The sequence below is a fragment of the Brachypodium distachyon genome, chromosome 1 (genome assembly GCF_000005505.3).
Source record: "Brachypodium distachyon strain Bd21 chromosome 1, Brachypodium_distachyon_v3.0, whole genome shotgun sequence".
NCBI lineage: Eukaryota > Viridiplantae > Streptophyta > Magnoliopsida > Poales > Poaceae > Brachypodium > Brachypodium distachyon.
In genome coordinates, this window is record NC_016131.3 from 70,003,968 (window position 1) to 70,027,822 (window position 23,855).

Genomic DNA, 23,855 nt, shown 5'->3' on the forward strand with positions numbered 1-23,855 from the left:
AAATCAATTTGATATCCGTCGTATTTCGGCCGATCTGCTTATAAGTAAGAGTATGGGGTTGTGATCCGGACCTCCGTGCTTCATCAACTGAGTACTATACTGTCAAAACGAAGAAAAACTAGTGCTGAACGCATTCGCAGTGCTGCTAGTGCTAAGCTTGGCATCCTCTCCGGCCGGTCTGAATGGAGGATCAAAGCCTGAAGCCCATCCGTTGCAAAGGTAATTACAGTGTTTAGATGATACTAGTGCTGATAATATCTGGCTACCGATTACTGACAGCGTCGACGACCATGGTAACAAGCAGCGGCGGTGTGCAGAGCCAACGGCGCGCCGCTGGTCATCGAGGATATCTTCGTGGATGCACCCAAAGCCTACGAGATTCGCATCAAGATCATCTGCACCTCCCTCTGCCACACCGACCTCACCTTCTGGCGTGTGAAGGTACATACGCAATTACACGGCGCCACTGACATCAGAAGATTCAGATGCCCCTTTCATGAGCTTCTTTTCAGAGATCGTTTCTTCTTTTTTTGCGAGTATTTTTCAGAGAATGTTCCTGAGGCTGCGTTTATGTGTACACGTATTTGCTAGTAACTCATTAACTAAATCACTTCTGTAATTTCGTAGGAGGAATTTGGCATACCGCCGTTGTTTCCGAGGATCTTAGGCCACGAGGCCTACGGGTAAGTTTCTCTGTTCTTCTTCTGCCGGGATTGGAGTGTCTATTGGATGATGACGGTGTCTGCGTGGTGATCGAGTGCAGGGTGGTGGAGAGCGTGGGGGAACGCGTGGAGGGCTACGCGGCGGGGGACACGGTGGTGCCGACGTTCCTGGGGCAGTGCGAGTCGTGCTCCAGCTGCGCGTCGGAGGGGAACAACATGTGCTCCGCGGTGCCGTTCGCCCTCGGCCCCGGGATGCGGCGCGACGGCACCACCCGGTTCAGGGACACCCATGGCGCCCCGCTGCATGACCTCATGGCCGTGTCCAGCTTCAGCCAGTACACCGTCGTCGACGTCAACCAGGTCGTCAAGGTCGACGCCTCCGTGCCGCCCAAGCTCGCCTGCATCCTCGGCTGCGGCGCCGGCACCGGTGTGGGAGCTGCGTGGAAGTTGGCCAAGGTGGAACCTGCGTCGTCTGTGGCTGTCTTCGGGCTGGGAGCGGTCGGGTTGTCGGTAAGCCTGTGGTGCAGGCTGCTGCTGCGTCTGTTAATTTTGAATTCCAGTTGATTGGTGCTTGAACTTGAGGTGAACAACATTTTGAGCTTCAGGTGGCACAGGGCGCAAAGATGTGCGGAGCATCGAAGATCATCGGTGTTGACCTGAACCCTGACAAACGGGAACTCGGCAAGTCCTTTTCCCATCAGCGTTTCGAGAAAAAAAAGTACAGTCATCAACCCTGACAAAGATTGACTATTCTTGTTGCAGGGAAAATATTCGGCGTGACAGATTTCATCAACCCATCAGAACTCGGCGAGAGTTCAGTCGTCGAGGTAAGGTCCAGAGCACCCGGCCCAATTAGAAGTACAGTCGACTAAAAGAATTTAGTTGAAGAACAGTTAAATGAAACATCGAGACCTGTTCTAAGCCTGCTTAACACTTCAGGTGATAATCAAGATGACAGGAGGCGGCGCTGACTACTGCTTCGAATGCATTGGTTTGGCCTCGGTGATGACCGATGCATTCAGAAGCTGTAAACAGGTCCTCCCGATCCTACAACCGAATTCAATGCAGCATCGCCTCAGATGAAAAACTCGATCGGCGAGAATAATGCCGTTGTTTCCCATGTGTTGTCCGTCTCAGGGAAAGGGGAAGACGGTCATCCTGGGGGTCGAGCAGGACGGAAAGCCCATCTGCCTGCCGGCCTTCGAGTTCCTGTTCGGCAAGTGCGTCATGGGATCGCTCTTCGGGGGCATCAAGCCCAAGACCGACATCCCGATCCTCGCCGAGAAATGCATGAACAAGGTCACATAATCGTATATTTCGTGGGCTTCAGATAATGTTGATTGCAGCCAGGAGCTGGGAAATGCTGACTCATGTGTTGTGTGGGAATGCAGGAGCTAGAGCTGGAGAAGCTGATCACACACGAACTGGACCTGCAGGACATAAACACGGCCTTCGACCTGCTCGTGCAGGGGAAGAGCCTCAGATGCATCATCTGGATGGAAAAGCTCGTGGTCTGAAGTCTGAAGAGGACAGGGGCAGAGATATTGGCTCGGAATTGGCTGATGCAGCGATCGACTAAATCTGTTGCTTATTTCCCTGGTGCTACTCATTTTGCTTGAGACGCCGGTGTGGATGGCCGGAAACGGAAGCTAGATGTCCCATCATGAATAATTGCTGTACTTTGTATTGACATTGTGTTGTGCCGTACCATTTCGATATCAGGCAGAGGAACTAAACTGTTGCCGTATTAATTTGTGATGCAACTCTTTAGCGATATGTGCTATCTTGATTTGGATCTGGCCGCAGGATAGAGGTCGGCAGGTCCACTCTTTTTGTGCCGGCAAAATCCCACCCAAATTTGATAAGCTCGCAGTCTGGCATGAGATAAGCTCGCAGCCTGCAGTCCTGCAGGTGTTCTCACCCAAATTTGAACCACCGGACGCACCGCGGATATAGTCCGTTCTGCAATTGTTTATACTGGAAACAGCTATGGAAAACGTAAGGAAGGAGAAATCAGGTCTCGGCGAAGTGGTGAAACAACTGCCAGAACGTGCTTCTCGGGCCAGCGAAGATGCATGAGCCAATCATTTTTTTTGGTTACTTGATTTGCTTGTGAATCTGAACACAACAAAGGTTTACCGGAGCTAAACAAACTTTCAAGAGCATTATTAAATGAACCTGCGAACAGATTAACACAGATCCATCCGCACATGGTGGTGCACTGGCGCTAGCCGGAGGAAGAAGGTGCTTGCAGGAGCAAAGCCGTAGACTTTTTTTTTACCCACGCCTGAAATTGTATAACAAGAATCAACATATTTGGAAATACGCCGACAACCCATAAAAACGCCAACACTGTCGGCTATAGCCCATGAAAACGGATAGGACGACGATGTTTCTCAGCTCGCCGAAAACGATATGAAATGTGTAATGAGGGTCATGATACTGGAAAATAGGTGAGAAACCCCAAAACCGTGGCTAGTAGCCCACGAAAACTCATAGAACAGTGATTTTTTTTTCGACCAGTCAAAAAGGCCCGGAACTGTATACCGTGGGCCAATATATCAGAAAACTGGCCGAAATTGCCCAAACGGGTGATTTTTTTAATGGACAAAAAACATGATCTTTATGGCTGGCCAAATCAGCCAAAAGCCAAAAATTCATTAAAATCGCGGGTTATAGCCCATGAAAATGCATAGGATAGGCCACGATACCAAAACATGTACCGGAGACACAAAACCAAGCCCAAAACGGTAATATTTTTTGACCTACCAAAAAATGCCTGAAATTTATACCGCCGCTGAACATATAAAAAAATCGGCCTAAAAAAAACGGCCCACGAAAACATCAAGAATACTGTTTTTTTTATTTGCAAAAAACTAGCTAAATTAGCCAACATGGGAGTCATGATATCGGAAAATTAGGTGGAAACTCAAAAAAGTGGGCTATATAGTTAATCAAGAACATTTTCGAACCTGCGAAAATAAGCGTGACAATCGTCCGGAAACTAAAAAAAAAATGGGCTATCCAATGAAAACGCCAAGAAGGATGTTTTTACTTGCCAAAAATGGCCCTGACAGTGTACAGGGGTCAAGTATCGAAAAATTCACATAAAACCCAGAAGTCATGGCTAGTAGAACGAAAGCGTCTAGAACCATGGAAAAAAAAACAGCGGAAAAGCCCAAAAAATGTGGTTAGTAGAACAGAAATGCCTAGATTTTGTGATTTTTTACCAACCAAAAAAGGCCGGAAATTGTTTAATGCTACTTCCTGCTGAAAACGGTTCATGTCAAATGACGAGGAAGAAGAGCATCTGTATTAGAATTAGAGTACTGACAAGTGGAAAATCGAACGGCATCTAGATGTGGAGCAGCAGTACTCATGGTGCCAGGAAATAATTTCGTATTGAAAACTACGGCTGCGAGCGGCAGATACCCTGGTTTGACGCTATCGAAGATTGAAAGGAAAACTGCAGGCTCTCCCCGATCCACATATTAAAGACGACGCTCTCCCCGAGGCTTCCTTAGATTACAGATCTCCCTTCGAAGTTCGAACACTCGGAACCACATAGTACATCGTTTCTTCTCTCGTCGATGGAGGATAACAAGTGCCCCAAGCCCATCCGGTGCAAAGGTACGCGCCCGAAACTCAGCTCCGAAACCTCCATCTTTTTCCCCATAGAACCCAGCCATGAGCTTTGCCTGCCTTCCCTAATTAACGCAAGCCGTAGCAATTCTGTTCCCCTGTACTACGCGTCATGGCGCCTAACCGTGTTATTGTCCCTGCCGCCGCGCCGGCGACGACCGAGCAGCGGCCGTGTGCAGGGCCGCCGGCGAGCCGCTCGTGGTGGAGGAGATCGTCGTGGAGCCGCCCAAGGCCCACGAGGTCCGGATCAAGATCGTCTGCACGTCGCTCTGCCACAGCGACGTCACCTTCTGGCGCATGAAGGTCAGCTGTTTCTGCATTCGCAGTACCGCGCCATTAATTGCTGCGGCCGTGCGTGCGGCGTCAGCGCCTCACGTTCTGGCAAAGCCCTCCGTGTGTCCACAGTACCTGACACGTGTGTACGCCATTTTTTCCATTTCTGTGGGCCGAGTTGCAGGATTTCCCAGGCGTTTTCCCGAGGATATTTGGTCACGAAGCATTCGGGTGAGTATGTGTGCTCCGTTTTTTTTCCACCCCGTGTCTTCCAGTTTCCAAATTCTATCGCACTCGGTTGAAAAATCTGCACGTGCCTGGCTTGCGGTCCATTTTGGACGTTGATTTTATAAAGCTAGTCCACACCTGCACGACACATTAGTTTATGATGTTTGAGCTTGATCCACACAAATGTCATTCTCGCTTCATAATTACCTCTCACGATCTAGTATTGTACTTCCTTCCAATTGTCAAAACGGGAGCGCAGATGACATTTAATTCACAAAAGGCGCCCGGAGATGACATTTGATCAACGATTATGCACGTTTTTCAGCAGTGTTTCCCATGGAGTAACCTACACGGTTAGCTGTACACAGTAGACAGTATACCGCTTGAAAGGCTTTAGCGTCAAATCTCCGGAGGAGCTTTGACCTGTGCCACCAACAACAGAAAAGTCAGTTATGGACGTTTCTTTTTAGGGGGGGTTAAAATTCCTATGTCCATTTCTGTCTGTTTGAAATACACCGTATCACCTCTTTCTATTAGCGTAGACTTTTGGATGAGCTGGCTAGTGCGTGCAAATCAATAATATGGCACATCATTAAAATAGAAGGTCTTGACTTCAAGCCGCATTTTTTTAAATATGTATGACCCACTTTTATAATCCCAATCACAGTCAACAAACATATTTAGTGAAAACGGACATTATTGAAAATTTAAAGAGTAAATCGATCGTAAGTTCTCTTATTGATTGGTACCTACCGAAAAGAACCTAAGCGTAAACATAACTCTCTTTTTTCTCTCCAAAGAAAGCGTCAAGTAAACCAAAGCTCTCTTCTTCTCAATTTAATTGTCTCCCTATGGCTTCTCATTTGACAATGTGTCCTGGTTACCTAGTGATTAGGTCACTAGATTACTTTTTCTGGACAAGCAAATGTTATTCCTACTAGAGTTTACAAGTTTGAAGACACAACTGCCAAATGTTCAAGATAGAACACATACATAGAAAATGGAATCAAATCCAGTTTGAACGACAGATATCTTAAATTTATTGGACTAGATCTTTTTGCAACATGTAAAACCAGATTTATGCACCAATATTCTAGTTTGAAACAGTCTTAAATCTCACCCCGGTCCTTCAATCTAGTTTGGGCCCACATGTCTGGATGGCATGGGCCTTACTTGGATGCCACTCTCCGGCATGCGGGCCTCTCTCTCTCTGGACAAGGAGATTAAGTGGAGGAGGTGTTCAATTTTTTGTTTTATGGGTGTGTCTATGTATGAGACGTCAGATTTTCAAGTAAAACGCTTTCAAGTAAAACGCTTAAATCTTAGTCGACGCTTCATAGCCGTTGGATTAGTACTGGGTGTCATCCTCACTCTTTTCACCCTAATTTGTTGTCATTTGATTACGATCCGACCGTGAAGCAGTGGGCTGGTAACTAACAAAAAAACAGACAACTTCTCAATAACAAATCCCATTTTTTTATTCAAGAGATACTGAGGTGCAAAATTTGAAGTTCTGAATGTAAACTAGGCCAAATTAGGCACCACTATTTCACCGCCTAGTCAGACCGACAGATAGGGCGACAAATGCGCCAGGACGGGGAACATGTGCTAAATCTAGTTCAAAATTTGAATTGTGGTGCTTAAATCCGGTTCTATGTGAATTCTCGGAGTATATGTCTACCATGGAAGAAAAACAAAAACCACCAATTTGAATTGTCGTGTTATCTGCGAGCAATTGCAGGGTGGTGGAGAGCGTGGGCGAGCACGTGGAGGGCTTCGCCGCGGGCGACGCGGTGGTGCCGACGTTCCTGGCGCAGTGCGGCGAGTGCCCGGACTGCAAGTCGTCGCGGAGCAACGTGTGCTCCAAGTACCGGTTCATGGTCCGCCCGGGGATGCCGCGCGACGAGACCACCCGGTTCGTCGACGCCAACGGGAGCCCTGTCTACCACTTCCTCGGCGTGTCCAGCTTCAGCGAGTACACCGTGGTGGACGTCACCCAGGTCGTCAAGGTCGACCCGTCCTTGCCGCCGCCCACTGCCTGCCTCCTCAGCTGCGGCGCCACCACTGGTTTGTACATTGATCAGTACATGCAGGATTGCAGGGGGACTTGTTTCAGTTGTGTTTGCTTGGTTGGAACCGGTAGATTTTGGTCAGAATCGTCTGAAATTGCAGGGGTCGGAGCGGCGTGGAAGCTGGCGAAAGTCGAGCCGGGATCTTCAGTTGCTATCTTCGGCCTCGGCGCTGTCGGATTGGCGGTAATTTTGATACTTACGGAGTTCTGATTTGACTAGCAAACAAGAACACTTCACTTCCTCCATTTTCTTTTCTTTTTTGAAAAGGGGATAAAGTCTCCGGTCTCTGCACACTTCACTTCCTCCATGATCCCAGTTCCCCACACTGCACACATTTTAGTCATTTGCCATCCGTTAACTGTCCAACATTTCAACGTCAGGTTGCTGAAGGAGCCAGGATTTGTGGGGCGTCAAAGATCATCGGCGTGGATTTGAACCCCGAGAAGCAAGAGCTTGGCAAGGCCTTTATTCCTTTTATTCCATGGAACTGCTCTGAATGCTTGAGCTTGAGAGTTCTGAAGTCTAACGCATTTCAGCCACTGTTTTTTGTGCTGCAGGAAAGAAGTTCGGTGTGACACATTTCATCAATCCAAAAGAACTTGGTGAAAAAACTGTCAGCCAGGTGATTAGGCATACTTCTCCTACCCATGAATCTCATGATCTCCTCAGTTTTTATGTCGAAATCCTGCTCTCACACACCTGATCTACCATGGTACGTAAACAGGCGATCATAGAGATGACTGACGGCGGCGCGGACTACTGCTTTGAGTGCATCGGGCTGGCGGCGCTGATGAGCGACGCATTCCAGAGCTCTCGGGCTGTATGCACGCACACATTGCTCCATCTTTCATGCAAAGAGGACTTTCGCTCTCTGACATGTCTTGCGATGTCTGAACCTTGTGGATGCAGGGATGGGGCAAGACGATCATCCTCGGAGTGGAAATGCACGGCTCCCCGTTGTCCATACCTTCACATGAGATCCTCCACGGGAAATGCGTCATGGGATCGCTCTTCGGAGGCGTGAAACCTAAGGATGATATTCCGATTCTCGCTGACAAGTACCTGAACAAGGTAAGATTAAGGCACTCACCAAACTGACCATACTATCAACTTCATTTGTAGATTTGCCGTTTGCGAGGTGTTTACGTTTGACTGACAACGCATGCAGGAGCTGGAGTTGGACAAGTTCATAACTCACGAGGTTCCCCTGAAGGACATCAACACGGCATTTGACCTACTGCAGCAGGGGAAGAGTCTCAGGTGCACCATATGGATGGATAAGTAAAAAAGCTGCAGAACGAAGCTGCTTGGTGAAGTTTGCTGCTCATTCCAGTGATAATTGGATTTTACTGCTGCTGGAAGTACTACTGTGTGTGGTGGACTGCGTGTTAACATCTTGTGCCGAAGTAACTTGAATACCTCCCTGTAAAACTTCATTGATCATCAGACATCAGTGCTATATGCTGTCTGAATTAAATAACGATCTCTGCAAATGCAATTCTTTGACACTTTGTACAATGCTTTCGCAGGCAAACAGAGAATTTTCGTATTCTCCATATCAGTTGTACCTTAATTCGGGAGCATGTGAGAGAATCATATATGCATTAGTGTTCATGTCCAAAATGAAGCGAGCGTCACCAATCCCGTTTAGATTAATCCTCATGGCGAAGTCGCTGGTTTTGGCCTTGTCTTCCTGAAACAAACTAGCCATCCTTAATCTTTTCTTCTTAACGGAAACTTAGAATTTCTCCCATGTTCCTAAATAGGAGTTAAACACCAGCCTCATCTTCTCATGGCACCCAATTTAGACTCCCATTTCCCCGCCACACATTTACGGGAACCTGCGAATTCACGCATGCATCGCCCTCTTTTATCCTCTGCTTCCTCCACATGCCTCAAAGTTTAGCGCATTTCCAACCGCAGCACCATTATGGTCTTGCTCCGATCGCCGAGCAACAATTCAAGAATCGAGCTTAATCCATCCATCCAGTAGGCAGGCGGGAAGGGAAGGGATGCAGGAGACCCGGCCGGACATGGAGCAGCAGATCGCGGAGCTCCGGGGCGAGCTGCGCAAGGTGCGCGAGGAGCGCGACCGCGCGCACCGCGTCCTTGAGGTGACTGAGTGGAAGGCGCTGGCGTCGGCCAACGACCGCACGACGATCGAGACGCTGGAGGCCCAGCTGGACGCGTCGCGGGAGTCCGAGACGCGGATGCTGGAGTCGCTGTCGCTGCAGACGAAGCAGCTTGAGATCACCAAGATCGAGCTCGAGGAAGCCCGTCTCGAGGTGGCCTCGATGCAGGAGACCGTGCAGCGGCTCGAGGCTGCCGCCCCCGCCGTGGCCAAGCCCAGGAGCCGGTACGAGCGCGACCTGCAGCGCGTGAGCGGCGAGCTGCGCGTGGCGCTGGCCGCGGAGGAGAAGAGCAGGCGCGCCATGGAGGAGCTCGTCCTGGCGCTCAAGGAGGTGAACGCGGAGCTCCACGCGACGCGGCAGCAGACGGCGCGCGCGCGGCACGAGGCCGAGACGGCCAGGCTCGAGTCCGACCGGCTGCACGTCTCCGTCAAGCGGAAGGACGACAAGATCCGGGCGCTGTCGGACGAGGTTGTCAGGCTGCGTGCCGACGCCGAGGAGTCCTTCGCGGCGTGGAGGGGCAAGGAGGCCGGGTTCACGGCGTGCATGAAGTCCACGGAGGCCGAGCTCGCCGAGTGCCGGCGCGAGAACGCGCGGCTCCTGAGCTCGCAGCGCGCGGGGAGGAACGAGGTGGCCAAGCTCAGGGACATCCTGAAGCAGGCCGTCAAGGACACCAAGTTCGTCAAGGAGGCCCTGGAGGAAGCCCGGAGCGAGAACGCGTTGCTCAAGGAGGTCGTCGGGAACAAGGACAACGCGGTCAAGTGCACCAAGGAGGAGCTCGAATGCCTCCGTGTCAGCGAGGCCGCGGCGCGCGACAGCGTCAAGGAGCTGCAGAGCTTGCTGGTGGCCACGTCGTCCAGCCCCACGGCGGCGTCCGTGGCGGGGAAGTCGTTCGACCTGGAGGACCCTTTGTCGCCGCAGCTGGCGGGGATGGATCAGCTGCATGGTGGGTTAATGGAGAACGGTAGTAGCGAGAACCGCTTGTCGGACGCCAAGATGAAGCCGCCGGACGGGCTCGCGCTGACGCGGCGGATGTCGGAGAACTTCGAGGGGTCCGTGTATGATATCTTCGGGACGATCGACGAGCAGAAGGGCGAGCTGGGCGTGTTCACCACGATGCCGAGGTTGCCTGGCCGGCGGCGCGTGGTCATGCGCAAGGTCGGCAGCTTGCTCCGGTGGAAGAGCTTCAATAACAAATAGCCACTGAGGCACTGACGATGCTGCTGCTGATACTACAAAGGGAATTGCGAGCGGTTTTGTATAGCGTGTATGTGTGTGTAACATGTCCACAGTGTTGGTTACGTAGTTTTGGTTGATCAATTGGCTTCTTTCATCGGGCGGGTGGGCGGGATTTTGTCCGCTGCCCGGTGAGAAGCTGGGTTAAGTGTACATATGCCATTACCTAATTGCTGCCTGGAAATGCTAATTTTTGCTAGCACCCGCCCGGAATGGCCGCTTGGCGCCTGAAATATCAGCCTCCAGATTCATCCGCTCGCAGGGTTTTTTTTTTATTTTTTTTTTACAAAAGAAGCACAGCGTGCCTTTCAATAATAAGTAGTCGAGAAAACTCAACCGGGAGAAAAGTAACAAGTTATGGATTTACAGAGGGATGGAACGGACAAAAAGATCCCAAAAGAAATCACGGGACATCGTCATTCCAAGACAGGAGGGCACCGATCCCTAAAGAGTCAGCATGACTCCAAAGACGGGCGTCCTCCCGAATGAACTCCACCGTCGCCCTCGCCGAACGTCTGCAGTTCTTGAAGATCCTCCCATTTCTTTCATTTCAGATAGCCCATAAGGTAAGAAGGAACAGAGAGGTTGATACTCTGTAAGTATGGACTTGTACTTTAGTCTGTGATTACTTGAAACACAAGCCAACATAGTTTTCAAGTTTGCCAGGATTTTTCACTCGGAGTCCAGCACCGTCGATCGCGTCTTTGACCTCATCATTGATGATCTTCACTCCTGGAGGGTGGCCGGCTGCATCATCGCTTTCTGAGGGCTCTTTGTCCAATTTGTAATCTGTAGTACTTTGAGGCTTCAGTAGTTCAGTTAGTGCCTGTGGTGTTTGCACTTTGAGGTTGATTTCCTGCTGCGAATTCTATTCTCTTTGCAGTTTGACGATGTACTGTCTTTCTTTCTTTCTAACAGAATTCGGCCTCCGGCCCTTCGAGATAGTTTTCAAGTTTGACCAAGTGTATTGAAAACTTCCATGAAAAAAGGTGTATTGAAAACTTGAATGAGTAACATCTCATATAGAAATGGAGGGTATTATTTCAGAGTGAAGGTTCAAAGAAATAGGTTTAGAATGATCGTATGAATCAAATGAATCACATTTAAAAAAATTCCAAAGGATCATTCGCCTCGAAGATTCAGTTAAAATACTTTGAATCAAAGAGGCCATAAGTTAATTATATTTAGGACTACTTGTTTATCGTCTTAATTTCTCGAATGCATTATCTTGGAGTACCCCACTTAAAGAAGATTCTCTGCTAGTTTTACTTATATTTTTGCAAGCTGATGTATTCCATCTTGATTTCTAATATCTTCTTTTTTTTAAAGTGCTTTTATGCCTCAAGGGAGCAAAGGATGACATTTATTAGTACTTTTTTTCTTCTTCGAAAATATGCTGAACACATGATTAGCGCTGGGTTTAAGAACATATAAATCATGCTCAATCAAAACTTGATGATCATATTCAGACAATTTTTCAGACTTCCATCGCCGGCTGCAGTGTTGCATATGCACCCACCCACCCTAAAAACAGATGGCCAAACAGTTTTGTTGTCTGGTTCTCGGATCTTGGGCCCAGCAAACAAACCAAAGGCCGCAAACTGGAAGTTGCGGCTAAGCCATATGCTGGGCCAGGCCTGGGCCTAAATTTACACTAAACTGACCCCGAAAGCCCGAAAGGCGCGGCTCAATAACTCCATACATACGGCATATATGCGCGCGGGCCGGGATCTTAGGAGTCCAGCGTGGACAGCGATAGGTCGAGGCTGATCTGGCTCGCCGCCGATGACGACGACGCTGTGGAAGACGCGACTTGGCGGCAGCCGCTTCCGGCGCCCGGGCACAACGCCAGCGCTAGCGACAGCGAGAGAGAGCAGCCATCGTCGTGATCGGCGGCCGGGGAGGCTGGATTCACGAACCCGGCGGGGCGGATCGTCGACGTCGGCTGCTCGAACTTCTTCGCAGAAAAAGACGTCGGCTCGAACGGCTGGCCGGAAACCGTGCAGACCTGCATGGCGCGTTATGTTAATTCTTCTACTCCAGTAATTTCACGTGAAATCTTAGAACAGGTTTGAAATTAACATGTTGTCCTGCTAGACAAAAGTTTAGAACGAGAAAGAAGACTGCAATTAATCGAACTGAATGGGAACAAACACATCCACCCATGGCATAGGCCACAGGCCAGTGCACCTTGCACGCGTGCCCAGCCATCCAGAGTTTTGCAGACCATGAATCTGACCTCTGGCAACAGTGATATTGTAGTTTCTGAATGGATTCGTACTAAGAGCAGATAGAGGAGCGGCAGCAGAACATACCTCAAAAGGGAGGCCACGGCGGCAGGCAGCTGGAGGAGCCACCAGAAAGCCCAGGAATTCGAGCCCGGATGGCACAGCATGTTGGGCATCCCCGTGCAGTTCAGGAGGCATCCATAGCTCTCGCTGCAGACGCTTTTGCTTTATTCCCGGCGCACGGGGCTGCACGTACCCGAGGCCGCAGCAATGCAGCCGGCTCGACGACGACGACGTCCTGTCCCTCTCGCGTATTCCTTCTCGTTGGCCTGATCCAAGCAGGCTCGTGGGGCTCGCGCCCGCGTCCTCCTCCCCATGCCGCTCACGTCTCGCCTCCGTCGTCTCAGATGCTGCTGTCCTGTTATTTGGTACAGGAATGTTAGAAAGTAAGAAGAAATTGCATGGCAGATCAGGTGGATCTTATTCAAGAATTGCAGGTAAAAACTAGCCTGGAATATACTGATGTGACGCCACAAGATGCATGCAACCCCAAAAGGAAAAGTGCACGCAAAAAGGGAGTTCTGGTCTGAATCGTTGTCATTATTCATGGTGTGACTGACAAGCTAGACTAGGCTAACAATGGAGTGGAAAAGAATATAAATAACTAGAAAGATTGAGATAGAACAAGTGATGAGTGAAAATAAGAAAGGCAGTGACCTTTTCAGGTTGGGGTGAAGGAGCAGCAGCGGCTCCTTTCTAGGCTTTGGGGAGTCGTAGAAGGGGACGTCGCACTCATGATCACGATGCTGCTGCTGCGTATCAGTGATGCAGACTTCCATCCCTCCGTATGTGTGCTCCTGATCCCACTGTTGCGCTTGCATCATTCCTGGTCGATGGCAAAACGGAGAATGGTTTTAGGCTTTTGTTAATTTGTTCTCAGCTGACTCGCTCACTTGTGTCGTCGCGTGTGGAGTAGAGCATAGAGAAGCTGCATACATGCATGGAGGAAGGATAAAGCCATCGGAAGGTGCATAAAGCTAGCATAAAAGAATTCACAGTTGCCCACGAGTGTGGCTATCCATGCAAATGCATATGGCTTTTCTACAGTTCCTGTTACTCCGTGGGGCTAAATGGAGTATCAGGCGGGGCCATTACGGTCTTTTCACATTAAAAAAAAAAACAGCTTTCTCTTTCTTCCCCATTTTCTCCCGATCCCGTGATCCTCCAAGTACTGGCCGCCGTCGGCTGCACTGCTCGCAGTGGCCGCCCATTCCCCGTCCCTATCCCGACCTCCCGCATCCGCAAGCGAAGCCCCAGCAGGAGGCGCTCCTCTCTTCTCTGCGTCATCGCGAGCCAGAGGCGCCGCCTCCCGTTGCCGCGATCCGGTCGCTCCGCGTGCGGCGTGCCGACCGTGATGGTCCTCACCGTTGCTCGCCATGGCCGCCGCCGTCCTTCGCGCCACGCGCCGCCCGCTTCCTTCTCCGGCGCATCCCCACCACCCACCGCGCAGCTCGCCGTTGCGGCTCGGCGCGGTCCTCCTACCGCGCCACCGCGGCCCTCCTCCGGTGCGCCGCCCCAGCCCTTCGAGCAGCACGCCGTCGTGGCGCTCGTTGCGGCCGCCGCCGTTCTCCGCGCAGCTCGCCGACGCCGTCATCTCAGGCGGCCGTCGCTGTCCTCTGCCGACCTCCTCCAGCGTGCCGCCGCCGCCGCCGCACAGCGCGCCGCCAGTCTCACAGTTGCAGCGTTCGCAGCCGCCCATCCCAACGAGCTATTCCCGGTTAGATTTACGTAAATAACCCTGCGTCTTAATATTCCAGCCAGATACTCCATATGTCTTGATTGGAGTAGCAAGGCTGCTAATCTCAGCCCTTAGATTCAGAAAATGGATGGTTCAAATTAATTTCAGGGTACCATGGAAGAGCTCATGTATATGCTTTTTCCGTCCAACAAAGTATGTCTCAATTTTGACCAAATTCGAATATATAATAAGTTATGTCTAAATATATTCAAAATTTGACAAGTTTGAGACAATTTTTGTTGGACGGAGAGAGTACTTAATTTGCATGATTCGAGAGAAAGCTACGGAATTTCATTGCGTTTTTTTTCTTTCGAGATGCACCTACGAAAATGATTCAAGTTAGTATTGCCTAGACTACACTCTCCGACCTTATGCACAAGGCTGCACGGTGGGAAACAAGGACGCTTCATTTTCGTTTCTACTCCACTAACATTTATGTGGGCAAAACAGAGGATGAGCTGTGCGTGAAGATCTGAAATACGCAAACAAGGAGAAAGCCTGTAGCAAAATACTGGAAATGGAAAACGGAAAATCAAAAGTTCAAAACCATACATGTGTTTTCCATACAACCTATACGGCCGGTTTTCAACCATCTCCCGGAAACGGGATCGGACAAACAAAAAGAATCGACAGGTTCACCAGTACCAACGGGGGGGGGGGGGGGGGGGGGGCGAATCGTGCATGTCTCGCCTTAAAAAGAAAAAAATGTGCATGCATGTCTCCATATATGCATGGAATATATCATGCAATAATTAAGTACGTACGCAGCAAGATCGGTACGTATATATACCTTGCATTCCAAGATCAGTCCTCATGTTTCTGTACATCTGCTTCGAAGAGACAACCCGCACGTATGGAGTACGTACGTACGTACGTCAACAACATTATTAGCCATCAGTTACTGTATACTCTGAGAACTTCATGAAAGGAAATTAACCACTCGGAGATCGGAGCAGATTAACCGACCGATCGAGCATGCAAGCAACACTACACCTACAAGGATGAACGATGGAAATATAAGGGCGCCGGGCCCGGGACCGACCTGCAGATGGCTTTTGACATGAGAAATGGTGAGCCCGCCCACACCCATCAGTTGCAGAACTCGCTTCGGCGTCGCCCCTGCAACGACACCCGCATCAGAATGGCAGCTGGGCGAAGAACTCTGGTGAAGAATTGCAAAAGGCATATATAGCATGGACGATCGAGATGGGCGTACGTACTGTGCTGGCCTCCGAGGCTGCGGATGGCGTGGACGAAGCAGCGGTGCAGGGCGGGCGTCCACCGGAGGCGTGGCACCTTGGACCTCTTGTACTGCCTCACGCCCGCCATTGTTCTCGCCATGCTCATATCTCGGTCGATCTAGATCCCAGCTTCGACGTACGGAGCGAAGCACGAAGGCAACCGAGCCACACAGCAAAGGAAACCGACCGGCCGGCTACACCTACTTATTATAAGCTTGGCGTACCAGTAGTTCATATGCTCACGCACGAGTCGAGAGCGACCATCCGGCCTTATATATAACGCTGCAACTTAACACCTCAGCTCGTGTGTACTCCACCAAAGGAGAGAGGAAGAGAGAGGAGAAGTGAAGAAGTGTTTAATTTTGCCGCCTAGGAGAGCAGAGGGATCAGGAAGAGACAAACGGTTGGAGACAAAGGAGATGTTTCAGAGGCGGTGCAGAGTGCAGGGGCATATGCCTGCTGCCATTGGAGGGGATAAATATGATGAGATTGGAGCAGCCCTGTTGACCCGAGCGGGATGAAGACAGGCAACAAAAGGAGACAGGGGAGAGGACCAGAGGCAGAGCTAGCTGAGCCGGGCATGCCAAGTTTTTCCGCCTGCGTTGCTTGCCACTGGCACGCACCTGGCTTGTCCTCCTCTTGCTCTGCTTTGCTAGAGTTACATGAGGCCTCAGAACACCTTGGATTCATTCCGTCGCATTGTTTTGTGTTTGTTCCTTGATGGTGCTAAACCGCTGCGTCAATGGTCTTAAACTCTGGTCTCACTGCTCTAATTACGCTTCTACTACAAAATTAGTCTTGCTTGACTGCGAAATTATCTTAGGTACAACTAGCATGGTGGCCCGCGCGAAATGCGCGGGCTATGTTTATAATTATCTTGCACGGAGAAAATTGTAACCTACGTGTGTGGGCTATTTCTCAGTCGATTGACTTTTAAGAAAAAGAAAAATCTCAGTCCACACATCAGAGCCGATTGGATTAAAAATTTGAATGTCATCCCCACTCTCCCACCTCCCACGTGTTGCTGTTAGATTAAAATCAAACGGTCAGCACGTCGACTTATCTCTAACTAAAAATCAGTCGAATTCTCCATAAAAAAACCGTTTTATTATTTTTCTTGGATATAATTGTAGCCTTTATATGTTATATTATTATATTTTTGTAAGTATCTTATGCATAGAGAAAATCCTAATAGATGTATGGTGATTCCCATTGTCCATCGTTTTTTTTAAAATTTTACTACTCCGTATATGTTTAGAAGAATGACAATCATGTTGTAGGTCAGTTATGGTATGATCCAGTCTGTAAACGTTAGTTGGATATAGTGTTAGCTTGTTAGACCATTCCATCATTGACTTAAAAAAGAAAGTTAATGTTTTTCACCTTGTATTTTACGTATCCTTTACTTTCGCTCATATTTTTATATTAACTTGTATCACTAAACTTTTTTTCACCACTTAGCGGATTTTTTGCACCTTTGTGCAAGCGTACCCAAAATCTGATTAATTAGATCTTGTCTTCAGATTTGTACCGTTATATTTCCTTTGAAAATATAATACATCTTCTATACACTGCCATATACATGATGGTAGGCCCCACACCCCACCTGCCGCCTTGTCCCTCCTCTCTCTCCGTCAAGTGCCGTTGCGTCGCTCGCATTTTATTTGCATCGGGACCGTGCATTCCCTCATTCCTTGGTGCCGGTGGCGGGGACGGGACCGGGCACAGACGCGAACTGCTCGTGCTCGCCAATGGGCGGGGAGGCTCGTATGGGAGGAACAACGGCTGTAGGAATTTCTAGCGCTCGTTGGTCATGAGCTTGCAAGCTTCCCACGCATTACCAACAGCTCGATAGTCACGCTACCCGTCCCCCTCCTCTCTCTCCCTTTCTCTCTACACGCTGCCGGTTAGGATGGCGCAACGCTGATCGGATCAAGGACCACCCTCGATAGATGGAATCTAGATATGCCACCCATCGTCGCCGCGGGATATCCTGTCCTGCATCCCGTCCAGCGGGCCGATGCCACGGGCTACGAGGGAGAGGGAGAGGAGGGGGTGACACAGGGTGGGGAGAGAGACCAAGGAGAGAGCCGCCCCACGTGCTAGGATTGCATTAAATACCAATAAAAATTTATTCTTACAAATATAGACACATGTTACTATTTAATATTTTCATGACATGTGAAGAAAAACAACAAATTAGTAAAGTAGAAACGCCGTAACATATATTTCACGTAACAGAGTATTACGGTTGGCATCACAAAAACAAAATATTAACTTAATTATCAGTAACTATAACACATTGGGTCTATATGGGTCTTAAACCACCTTAAAAATTTATTCTATCCCATCAAATATACTACCACTACTTAATATTCTCATGATATCATGTGCATATATATCGTCTAACGCAGTATGTTGCGTTCCGATAAATAAATATTTGACTTAGTTAGCATATTGGACCTACTGCGAGCGGTGCATATACATGATTTATATGACTAATACATTTTGAAATACTACCCGACCAATCTCAAAGCCCAATACACATTGAGACGATACAAAGTGCGAATGCACACCGTCCCGTCACAAGAGGCATTTCCCAGGTATCATTTATGTAATCCTAGTGTTCGTTCGTCTCTCCTTTTCTTCTCCCACTCTCACACAACTTCTCTCCTTTTCTCTCTGAATCTTGTATAGTATAAATCCAAATCCTGCCACCTTTGAGTAAATATCATGTCCTCTCTCACTCTATCTCTCGATTACCTCTCTCACCAAACCGGTAATGCTTCTTCCCCTTGAAATTTAATTTCTCTCAGGGATAAGGAAGCAGGCGTGCAGTTGGACAGGTGGAGCAGTCGGTGGTGGCTTCTGGTTTGGCATGCAGTAGTGTAATTTGGTACTAATTCCAAAACTTATTATGCATTGGAGGGAGTAATTATTTCATGTAGTCAAACATCATTAGTGAAATAGAACAGTGGAAATCACCATTGTTTCAACTGCGCCAAAATCTCCAAATAGCATGATATATTTATCCCAAAACTGGATCACTTGATTATGATTGTGCATGCATGCCTAACACGAACATAGCACGTAAGTACACTGGCGGAGCCAGCCTAATGCCTGGGTATGCAATGCATACCCATGTATTTTGGCAAAGGAGTACTACTTGTATATTTGTAGGCAAAATTTTGGAGTTCGTGTATTGTTTAATTATTTACTCTGTAGAGTTTATGTCCTATTTACATGTTGTTTAAATCATTGTTGATTGATTTAATTAGCTAGCTAGTTTTATAGAGTTTGTGTCTTGTTTAGTCGCCAAATGTATGAACGCTTTTTGCATGTGTTGGTGTTCATTTGGCGCTGGCTGTGTTGAGGTGTGTGATTTATACTCCATCATATACATTAAGAAATTGTATGCGGTAAGAGATCAATTTGCCAAGTGCATGTGTAGTATGCTTGTTCAACGCGTCATAGATGCTATACCTACCGTCCTTTAGATTATCTCTAATAAATAAAAATGTGCATACCATGTTCCAAATCCTGGCTCTGCCCCTGCGTACGTATAACATATCTGTGGAGCTGCAGCAAAAACTTTAACGAATCTTACTTGCATGGTGGTGCACTTGCGCATCGATTAGACTATGAGTACACCTAATTAGTCCATGTCCTCGTCTAGACGTCAGACGTCCACGGCTTCGATGCAGAACTATGCACTAATCTTGAGGTTTCATTTCTGTGATGATCCTGGGCAGGGGGCACTAGGGCAGCCGTGAGCCCGTGGTCTTTTGGGTGCAGACGGTGCACCGTGAACGACCACTCGACCCGTCCGTACGGGCGTATGGCACCGAAAATTCCGAATTGAATCGGTACTCGCTCGCAACATACGTAACCTAAAACAATTTAAACAGTTTTTATGATCCTTGGATCCCAGATCCAACGTCCAGAATAATTGAGGTGATGTGGATCAACGTGGAGCCCCCCCTCGGTACCCATCATATTGCTTTTAGTGTATAATAGATAGATAAGCATCGTACATTCTTCATTTAATCAATTAATTGGTTCAGGCTGGCTAAAGTCCGCCGTAGTTTCCGTCAAAAATAAACTTGTAAAATCATATTATTATTTTAGCATACTAGCAGCACGAGACCGAGATTTGCTCTTAAAAACAAATTAAACGAGATTGCTACATGTCATCTGACATGTGGGCCCGACCTGTAAGAAAAACTGACAACTCGTTTAATCACATCATTACGGACTTGTTGTTACATTGTGACTGAAAATGTGTGGTTTTTGGGCAAATTAGCAAAAGTGATGCATGCGTGAGAAGACTTCCCCAATATGTGCAGTTTTGTAAAATTTACTCTATTTATTTCATACTCGGCATTATACATATTAGTACATTTTCTATAAGTATACTGGTACTTAGAAAAGAGACCACCTTTTGCAGGGTAACATATAAGAAGTGTGACTTAAGACAAAGCTAAGAGTAAGGACAGTGTTGGTCAAAACCTAAAGCTTCGGCGGTGCTAGAAGAAGTTAGAACCGGGTCTAGCCTTGCAGCAGCACGGTGCTAAGAAAATAAAAATCTTAGCCGGATCAAGTACTTCCCACCGGTTCAAGCAAATCCGTTTGACAATTGGTGGACCCCAGACATCGTCGTCCGACTGCCGCAACTCGCGTTGGGAATGTGGGGATTCAAGTGGAGAACGCGACAGCAGATTGAACGAGGCGCTGTGAATTTGGAGAAGAAGAGAGCGGATCGAAGAGATATTTTGGCCTGAGGTGTGATTAGTTGGGCCCATGAGTTGAGGCTTTAGTGGAGTCTAAGAAAAAAACGTATACTACGTTGCAACAGTTTTTCGATTTCCTAGAGCCGGCGACAAGTTTTCGTTAGACTCTTCTCACGTTGGCCTTGCTCCAAGACATACTCCTCCGTACTAAAAGAGGCCGCAGACAAGTGAACACCGAAAATGAGAAGCTGGAATGGATACGTAATGAGCTTTCCTGAAAAATCAAAGGTCGGATAATGAGTGCACGTCGCTATGGCATGCAAAACCAAGGACCAATTAAGAAAACTTCAATCTTGTCACCGGGCACCGGCCCTCATATGTAAGAGATGAGTGAGTACCGTGTAGAGCTGTGTGTAGGTTGATCGAGATGCATGGCTTGCACGGTTAATTGTGACTAGCTTGCTAGCTGCAGAATCTTACAACCCAAGTAAAATTAAAGGAGCATGTGACTTGAAGGATTTGAGCGCTGATTTAACTTTGACTGAAAAGTACTCGTAGTACCAATCTAACGCAAGAAAAGCTGGTTAAGGATTTATTTTTTCCTATTTTGTCTTGGGAAAATCGAAAGCTTAGCTAGGAGTATCACACAAGCTAGCGATTTAATTATCTAAAAATCTAGGAGGCCCAAGAGAGGTTGCATACGCTCCCGACACTTGTCGCGTGGAGACCAAGTCCAATCAAGGAGGATATCTGTTTTTTTTAGCAAAAATATGTTTGTCTACTCCTAACATTTTGATTTAACGCTAGCAAATTAAACATATCTTCTTCACTATTTTTTTTTTCGAAAAACTCTTGTTAAATCTTGACCATTCATTAAATACAAAAAATATATATAATGGTTTCGATGATTTAAACGATGCGGATCAACCTGACTTTTTTTCTCAGCAATCATGTATCATTGTACTTTCACTATATACTCTGTATGATATGATAGATTTTGGTGTCATCAGCTAGCTAGTACTCCTATGTATCAACAAGAACATGATGGAGAAATGGGGTAGCTAGCATCGGTAGAAATTAATGAAGTATTAAAGTATATATCATATCACTCAAAGATTATTATATGTCCAAAAAGTACGAAGAGAAACGCAATCAACTCTCAACTCAAACATAATGCCATGCATGAGTGTTTCCCTTCAAAGCTCTGACCGGATCTCTCTTACCAGTTATGATACCTAACAATCAGCAGACCAGTGACCAGCGGTGCATATATGCATGCGGATCCAAAAGGGATCGATGGCTCTGGATCGAGCTTTCGAAAGGAATTTAGTAAGCTATACACAAATTTTTAAATCTTTGAAGAGGCTCCATGCACGATCTCGATGCATACACGATGCCGGGATCGAGCTTCAGCAGCTGGATCGATCGGCCCGACAATTAGATACTCCTCGATCTAGGTACGGATAGAGAGGGAGATTTCGAATGTGGCAAACACACACACGCACGGACAGAGAGGAGACGAGAGAGAGAGTGAGGGGGAGCAGAAGGCACTGGACACCGGTGGAGCATGAATTAGTTGCACAGAGAGCCACCATCATTGCATGCAGCGCGAACCAAGCGGATCATGTGGCTCATCATGCCCTCCCAACCTAGGGACACTGATCCTCTATGCCATGCATGCGTATACTGATGTGCTCCACGTTAAATTGTTATATTATGAAACTAAATTTCAAAATGGCCGGATTCAATGATACTAATTTAGTGTCATAAATGTTGCTACATTTTACTATAAAGTTGGTCAAATTTTAATATTTTTGACTTAGAACAAAACCTAGAATAACACTTGTTTGCGGACGACCGGAGGGAGTACATACGGCCCGGCAAACCGGCAAAAGCTATCCTTATATGCAGTATGCGTATGCCATGCTGGCATGTCAGTGTTCATATAGTATAGCCTAGCTACATATGTACTCTCCTCCAACTGTGTAGACGATCAAGTAAATTGCTGCGAGCTGCTGGGAGGCCGGTGTTGCAAAATAGAGAGCCATAGCTAGCTGGGATTGACCGGCGCGTGCCGTGGATGCATGCATCAGCACATAATTCGATGCAGGGCCTCTCTCTGCTCAATCGGCTTTCTGCCTTGGCTAGCTAGCTTTCGGCCGAACATCGACGGGGAAGACGTTCATTTGGTGCGTCGATGCACTGTACACACCTCGTCGCCGGAGCCTGTGGCTACGAGCATCATATGGTTCACAGCTGGTCGCAGTACGTACGCACGACCGTTTTTAATTAGTTGAACTGGTAGTCGATGGCGCACCCAAGTTACCACGAACGCGAAGAAGAATTAAGTAATTATGATCTACAATGCACGCTAGTAATCCGTAGGTATCTCACAGTTTATCGATCTGCGGAGATTAATTGTAACTCTATCATTAGATCAAGGAATTCTTACTTCTTCCTGCAACAACACGTACAAGAACCAAATAAAATGAAATTAAGAGGGCAACGACAAGCAACGGATCAGGTACAACGTCAGGGAAACGATCGAGCCAGAGAATGACGAGAAGGACGATGAGACGGGAAACAGTATCGACGCAGAGGCAGGGGGGGAGTACTGGAGTAGGCTAGCATCATCATTGCAAAAGGGGGCGGCACCGGCAGAAGGGCATATTCAATTCTACTCGTTAGCTAGGTACGAGCCTGACTGAAAGCGCCACATGTGCGCGTGTCTGTTATTGTTTTCCCCGTGCCATCATCATATATTCCCCTTCCCCTGCTGTCTGCTGACTCGACTACGCCGCTACATGGCTCCCGGGCTCCCGGCCGGCCGGCCCTCTCGCAAGTCGCAACTTGACACACGCATGTTCGCTGGCTCCCCCAGGGGAAGAAGGGCTGCCATAGCTGCGTGTGTCCGGCCGTCCGGCCCGTGCACGCGTATGCCGCCGACCGATGCGCCGTGCTTTGCCATTTCGCTGTAGCTAGGCTGCCCTTGTGCGTGCATGCCGGCCTACATGTCCACGGGCAAACAGGCGCTTCGAAAGTTCGAGGCCGATGATGCTGTAGGGAAACGTTTTGGATCGGCGGCCTCAAATATCCGTCTTCCGCACATGTTATCGTCTGCAACAACAACGGGCCAGCTTCTGAGGCTGATAGGCCAAACTGGGCCGACTCTCCGGTTCGACCGTCCGTCCTCCATCGTCTGCTGCAAACGGGCCAAAGGTTTGACTTTCCCCGGCGGAACACGATCCACACACCGTGTCCGCGCCCACGACTGCGAAATCGAGCACCCCAAAACAGCGGTGTCCTTTCCGCGGAACGGGCGCCCCGTACGTACGTGCGCCGCTGGGCTCCACGGACCACGGCTTAATTTCCACGTCAACGGAAGGAATCGTTCGCTTGCCGGGTCGCTGCCAGGTCCACATCGATCCGCCGGTCACAGTTTCGGGTCAGGGGCGCAACCGTACGCCCGAACTTCCACACGCTTCGATGGGGGGTGGGTACACCGTACGTCCGATCGACCGAGCATGGGCGGCACGATCCGTGGGGACATATATTCGTGTTATCAATCGAAATACGGATTTGTTATGCCTATCAAACGTCAAATGGTGTATATTAT

The 23,855-nt window shown here is 48.4% G+C and overlaps 4 protein-coding genes across 5 annotated transcripts; 3 read left to right on the forward strand and 1 right to left on the reverse strand.

The window, feature by feature from the left end:
• Nucleotides 1-2,438, forward strand: LOC100844236 (alcohol dehydrogenase-like 2). Of its 2 annotated transcripts, none has more exons than XM_024460746.1 (9): nt 1-219; nt 305-441; nt 628-683; nt 764-1,172; nt 1,277-1,343; nt 1,425-1,489; nt 1,602-1,697; nt 1,800-1,961; nt 2,054-2,438. In XM_024460746.1, exons 1-9 carry the CDS (start codon nt 183-185, stop codon nt 2,177-2,179), a joined length of 1,155 nt encoding a protein of 384 aa, XP_024316514.1. In that variant the 5' UTR covers nt 1-182; the 3' UTR covers nt 2,180-2,438. The 2 variants fall into 2 exon arrangements, with proteins under 2 accessions (XP_024316514.1, XP_003561960.1); XM_003561912.4 differs by having other exon boundaries at nt 2-219; nt 1,268-1,343.
• A 1,674-nt stretch (nt 2,439-4,112) lies between these two features.
• Nucleotides 4,113-8,395, forward strand: LOC100821142 (alcohol dehydrogenase-like 7). Its single transcript, XM_003558574.4, has 10 exons — nt 4,113-4,292; nt 4,471-4,607; nt 4,762-4,808; nt 6,547-6,872; nt 6,978-7,060; nt 7,258-7,333; nt 7,435-7,499; nt 7,602-7,697; nt 7,787-7,948; nt 8,046-8,395. Exons 1-10 carry the CDS (start codon nt 4,253-4,255, stop codon nt 8,160-8,162), a joined length of 1,149 nt encoding a protein of 382 aa, XP_003558622.1. The 5' UTR covers nt 4,113-4,252; the 3' UTR covers nt 8,163-8,395.
• Nucleotides 8,396-8,565: 170 nt separating this feature from the next.
• LOC100844535 lies at nt 8,566-10,309 on the forward strand. Its single transcript, XM_003561913.3, has one exon. The coding sequence runs from the start codon at nt 8,890-8,892 to the stop codon at nt 10,204-10,206; it is 1,317 nt and encodes a 438-aa protein (XP_003561961.1). The 5' UTR covers nt 8,566-8,889; the 3' UTR covers nt 10,207-10,309.
• Nucleotides 10,310-11,706: 1,397 nt separating this feature from the next.
• LOC104582408 lies at nt 11,707-15,945 on the reverse strand. Its single transcript, XM_010231930.3, has 6 exons — nt 15,489-15,945; nt 15,311-15,387; nt 15,059-15,095; nt 13,188-13,356; nt 12,558-12,888; nt 11,707-12,250 (listed from the first exon to the last, which is right to left on the reverse strand). Exons 1-6 carry the CDS (start codon nt 15,613-15,615, stop codon nt 11,975-11,977), a joined length of 1,017 nt encoding a protein of 338 aa, XP_010230232.2. The 5' UTR covers nt 15,616-15,945; the 3' UTR covers nt 11,707-11,974.
• Nucleotides 15,946-23,855: the final 7,910 nt, after the last annotated feature.

Coding starts and splice junctions, on each gene's coding strand:
- LOC100844535 (XM_003561913.3), top strand. CDS start 8,890: ATGCAGGAGACCCGGCCGGACATGGAGCAGCAGATCGCGGAGCTCCGG.
- LOC100844236 (XM_003561912.4), top strand. CDS start 183: ATGGAGGATCAAAGCCTGAAGCCCATCCGTTGCAAAG. Junction 1,344..1,424: donor CCCTGACAAACGGGAACTCG/GCAAGTCCTTTT, acceptor TTCTTGTTGCAG/GGAAAATATTCGGCGTGACA. Junction 1,490..1,601: donor GCGAGAGTTCAGTCGTCGAG/GTAAGGTCCAGA, acceptor TTAACACTTCAG/GTGATAATCAAGATGACAGG.
- LOC100821142 (XM_003558574.4), top strand. CDS start 4,253: ATGGAGGATAACAAGTGCCCCAAGCCCATCCGGTGCAAAG. Junction 4,608..4,761: donor TCACCTTCTGGCGCATGAAG/GTCAGCTGTTTC, acceptor GCCGAGTTGCAG/GATTTCCCAGGCGTTTTCCC. Junction 7,334..7,434: donor CCCCGAGAAGCAAGAGCTTG/GCAAGGCCTTTA, acceptor TTTGTGCTGCAG/GAAAGAAGTTCGGTGTGACA.
- LOC104582408 (XM_010231930.3), bottom strand. CDS start 15,615: ATGAGCATGGCGAGAACAATGGCGGGCGTGAGGCAGTACAAGAGGTCC. Junction 15,096..15,310: donor ATGTCAAAAGCCATCTGCAG/GTCGGTCCCGGG, acceptor TCTTCGAAGCAG/ATGTACAGAAACATGAGGAC. Junction 13,357..15,058: donor GACTGATCTTGGAATGCAAG/GTATATATACGT, acceptor GCCATCGACCAG/GAATGATGCAAGCGCAACAG.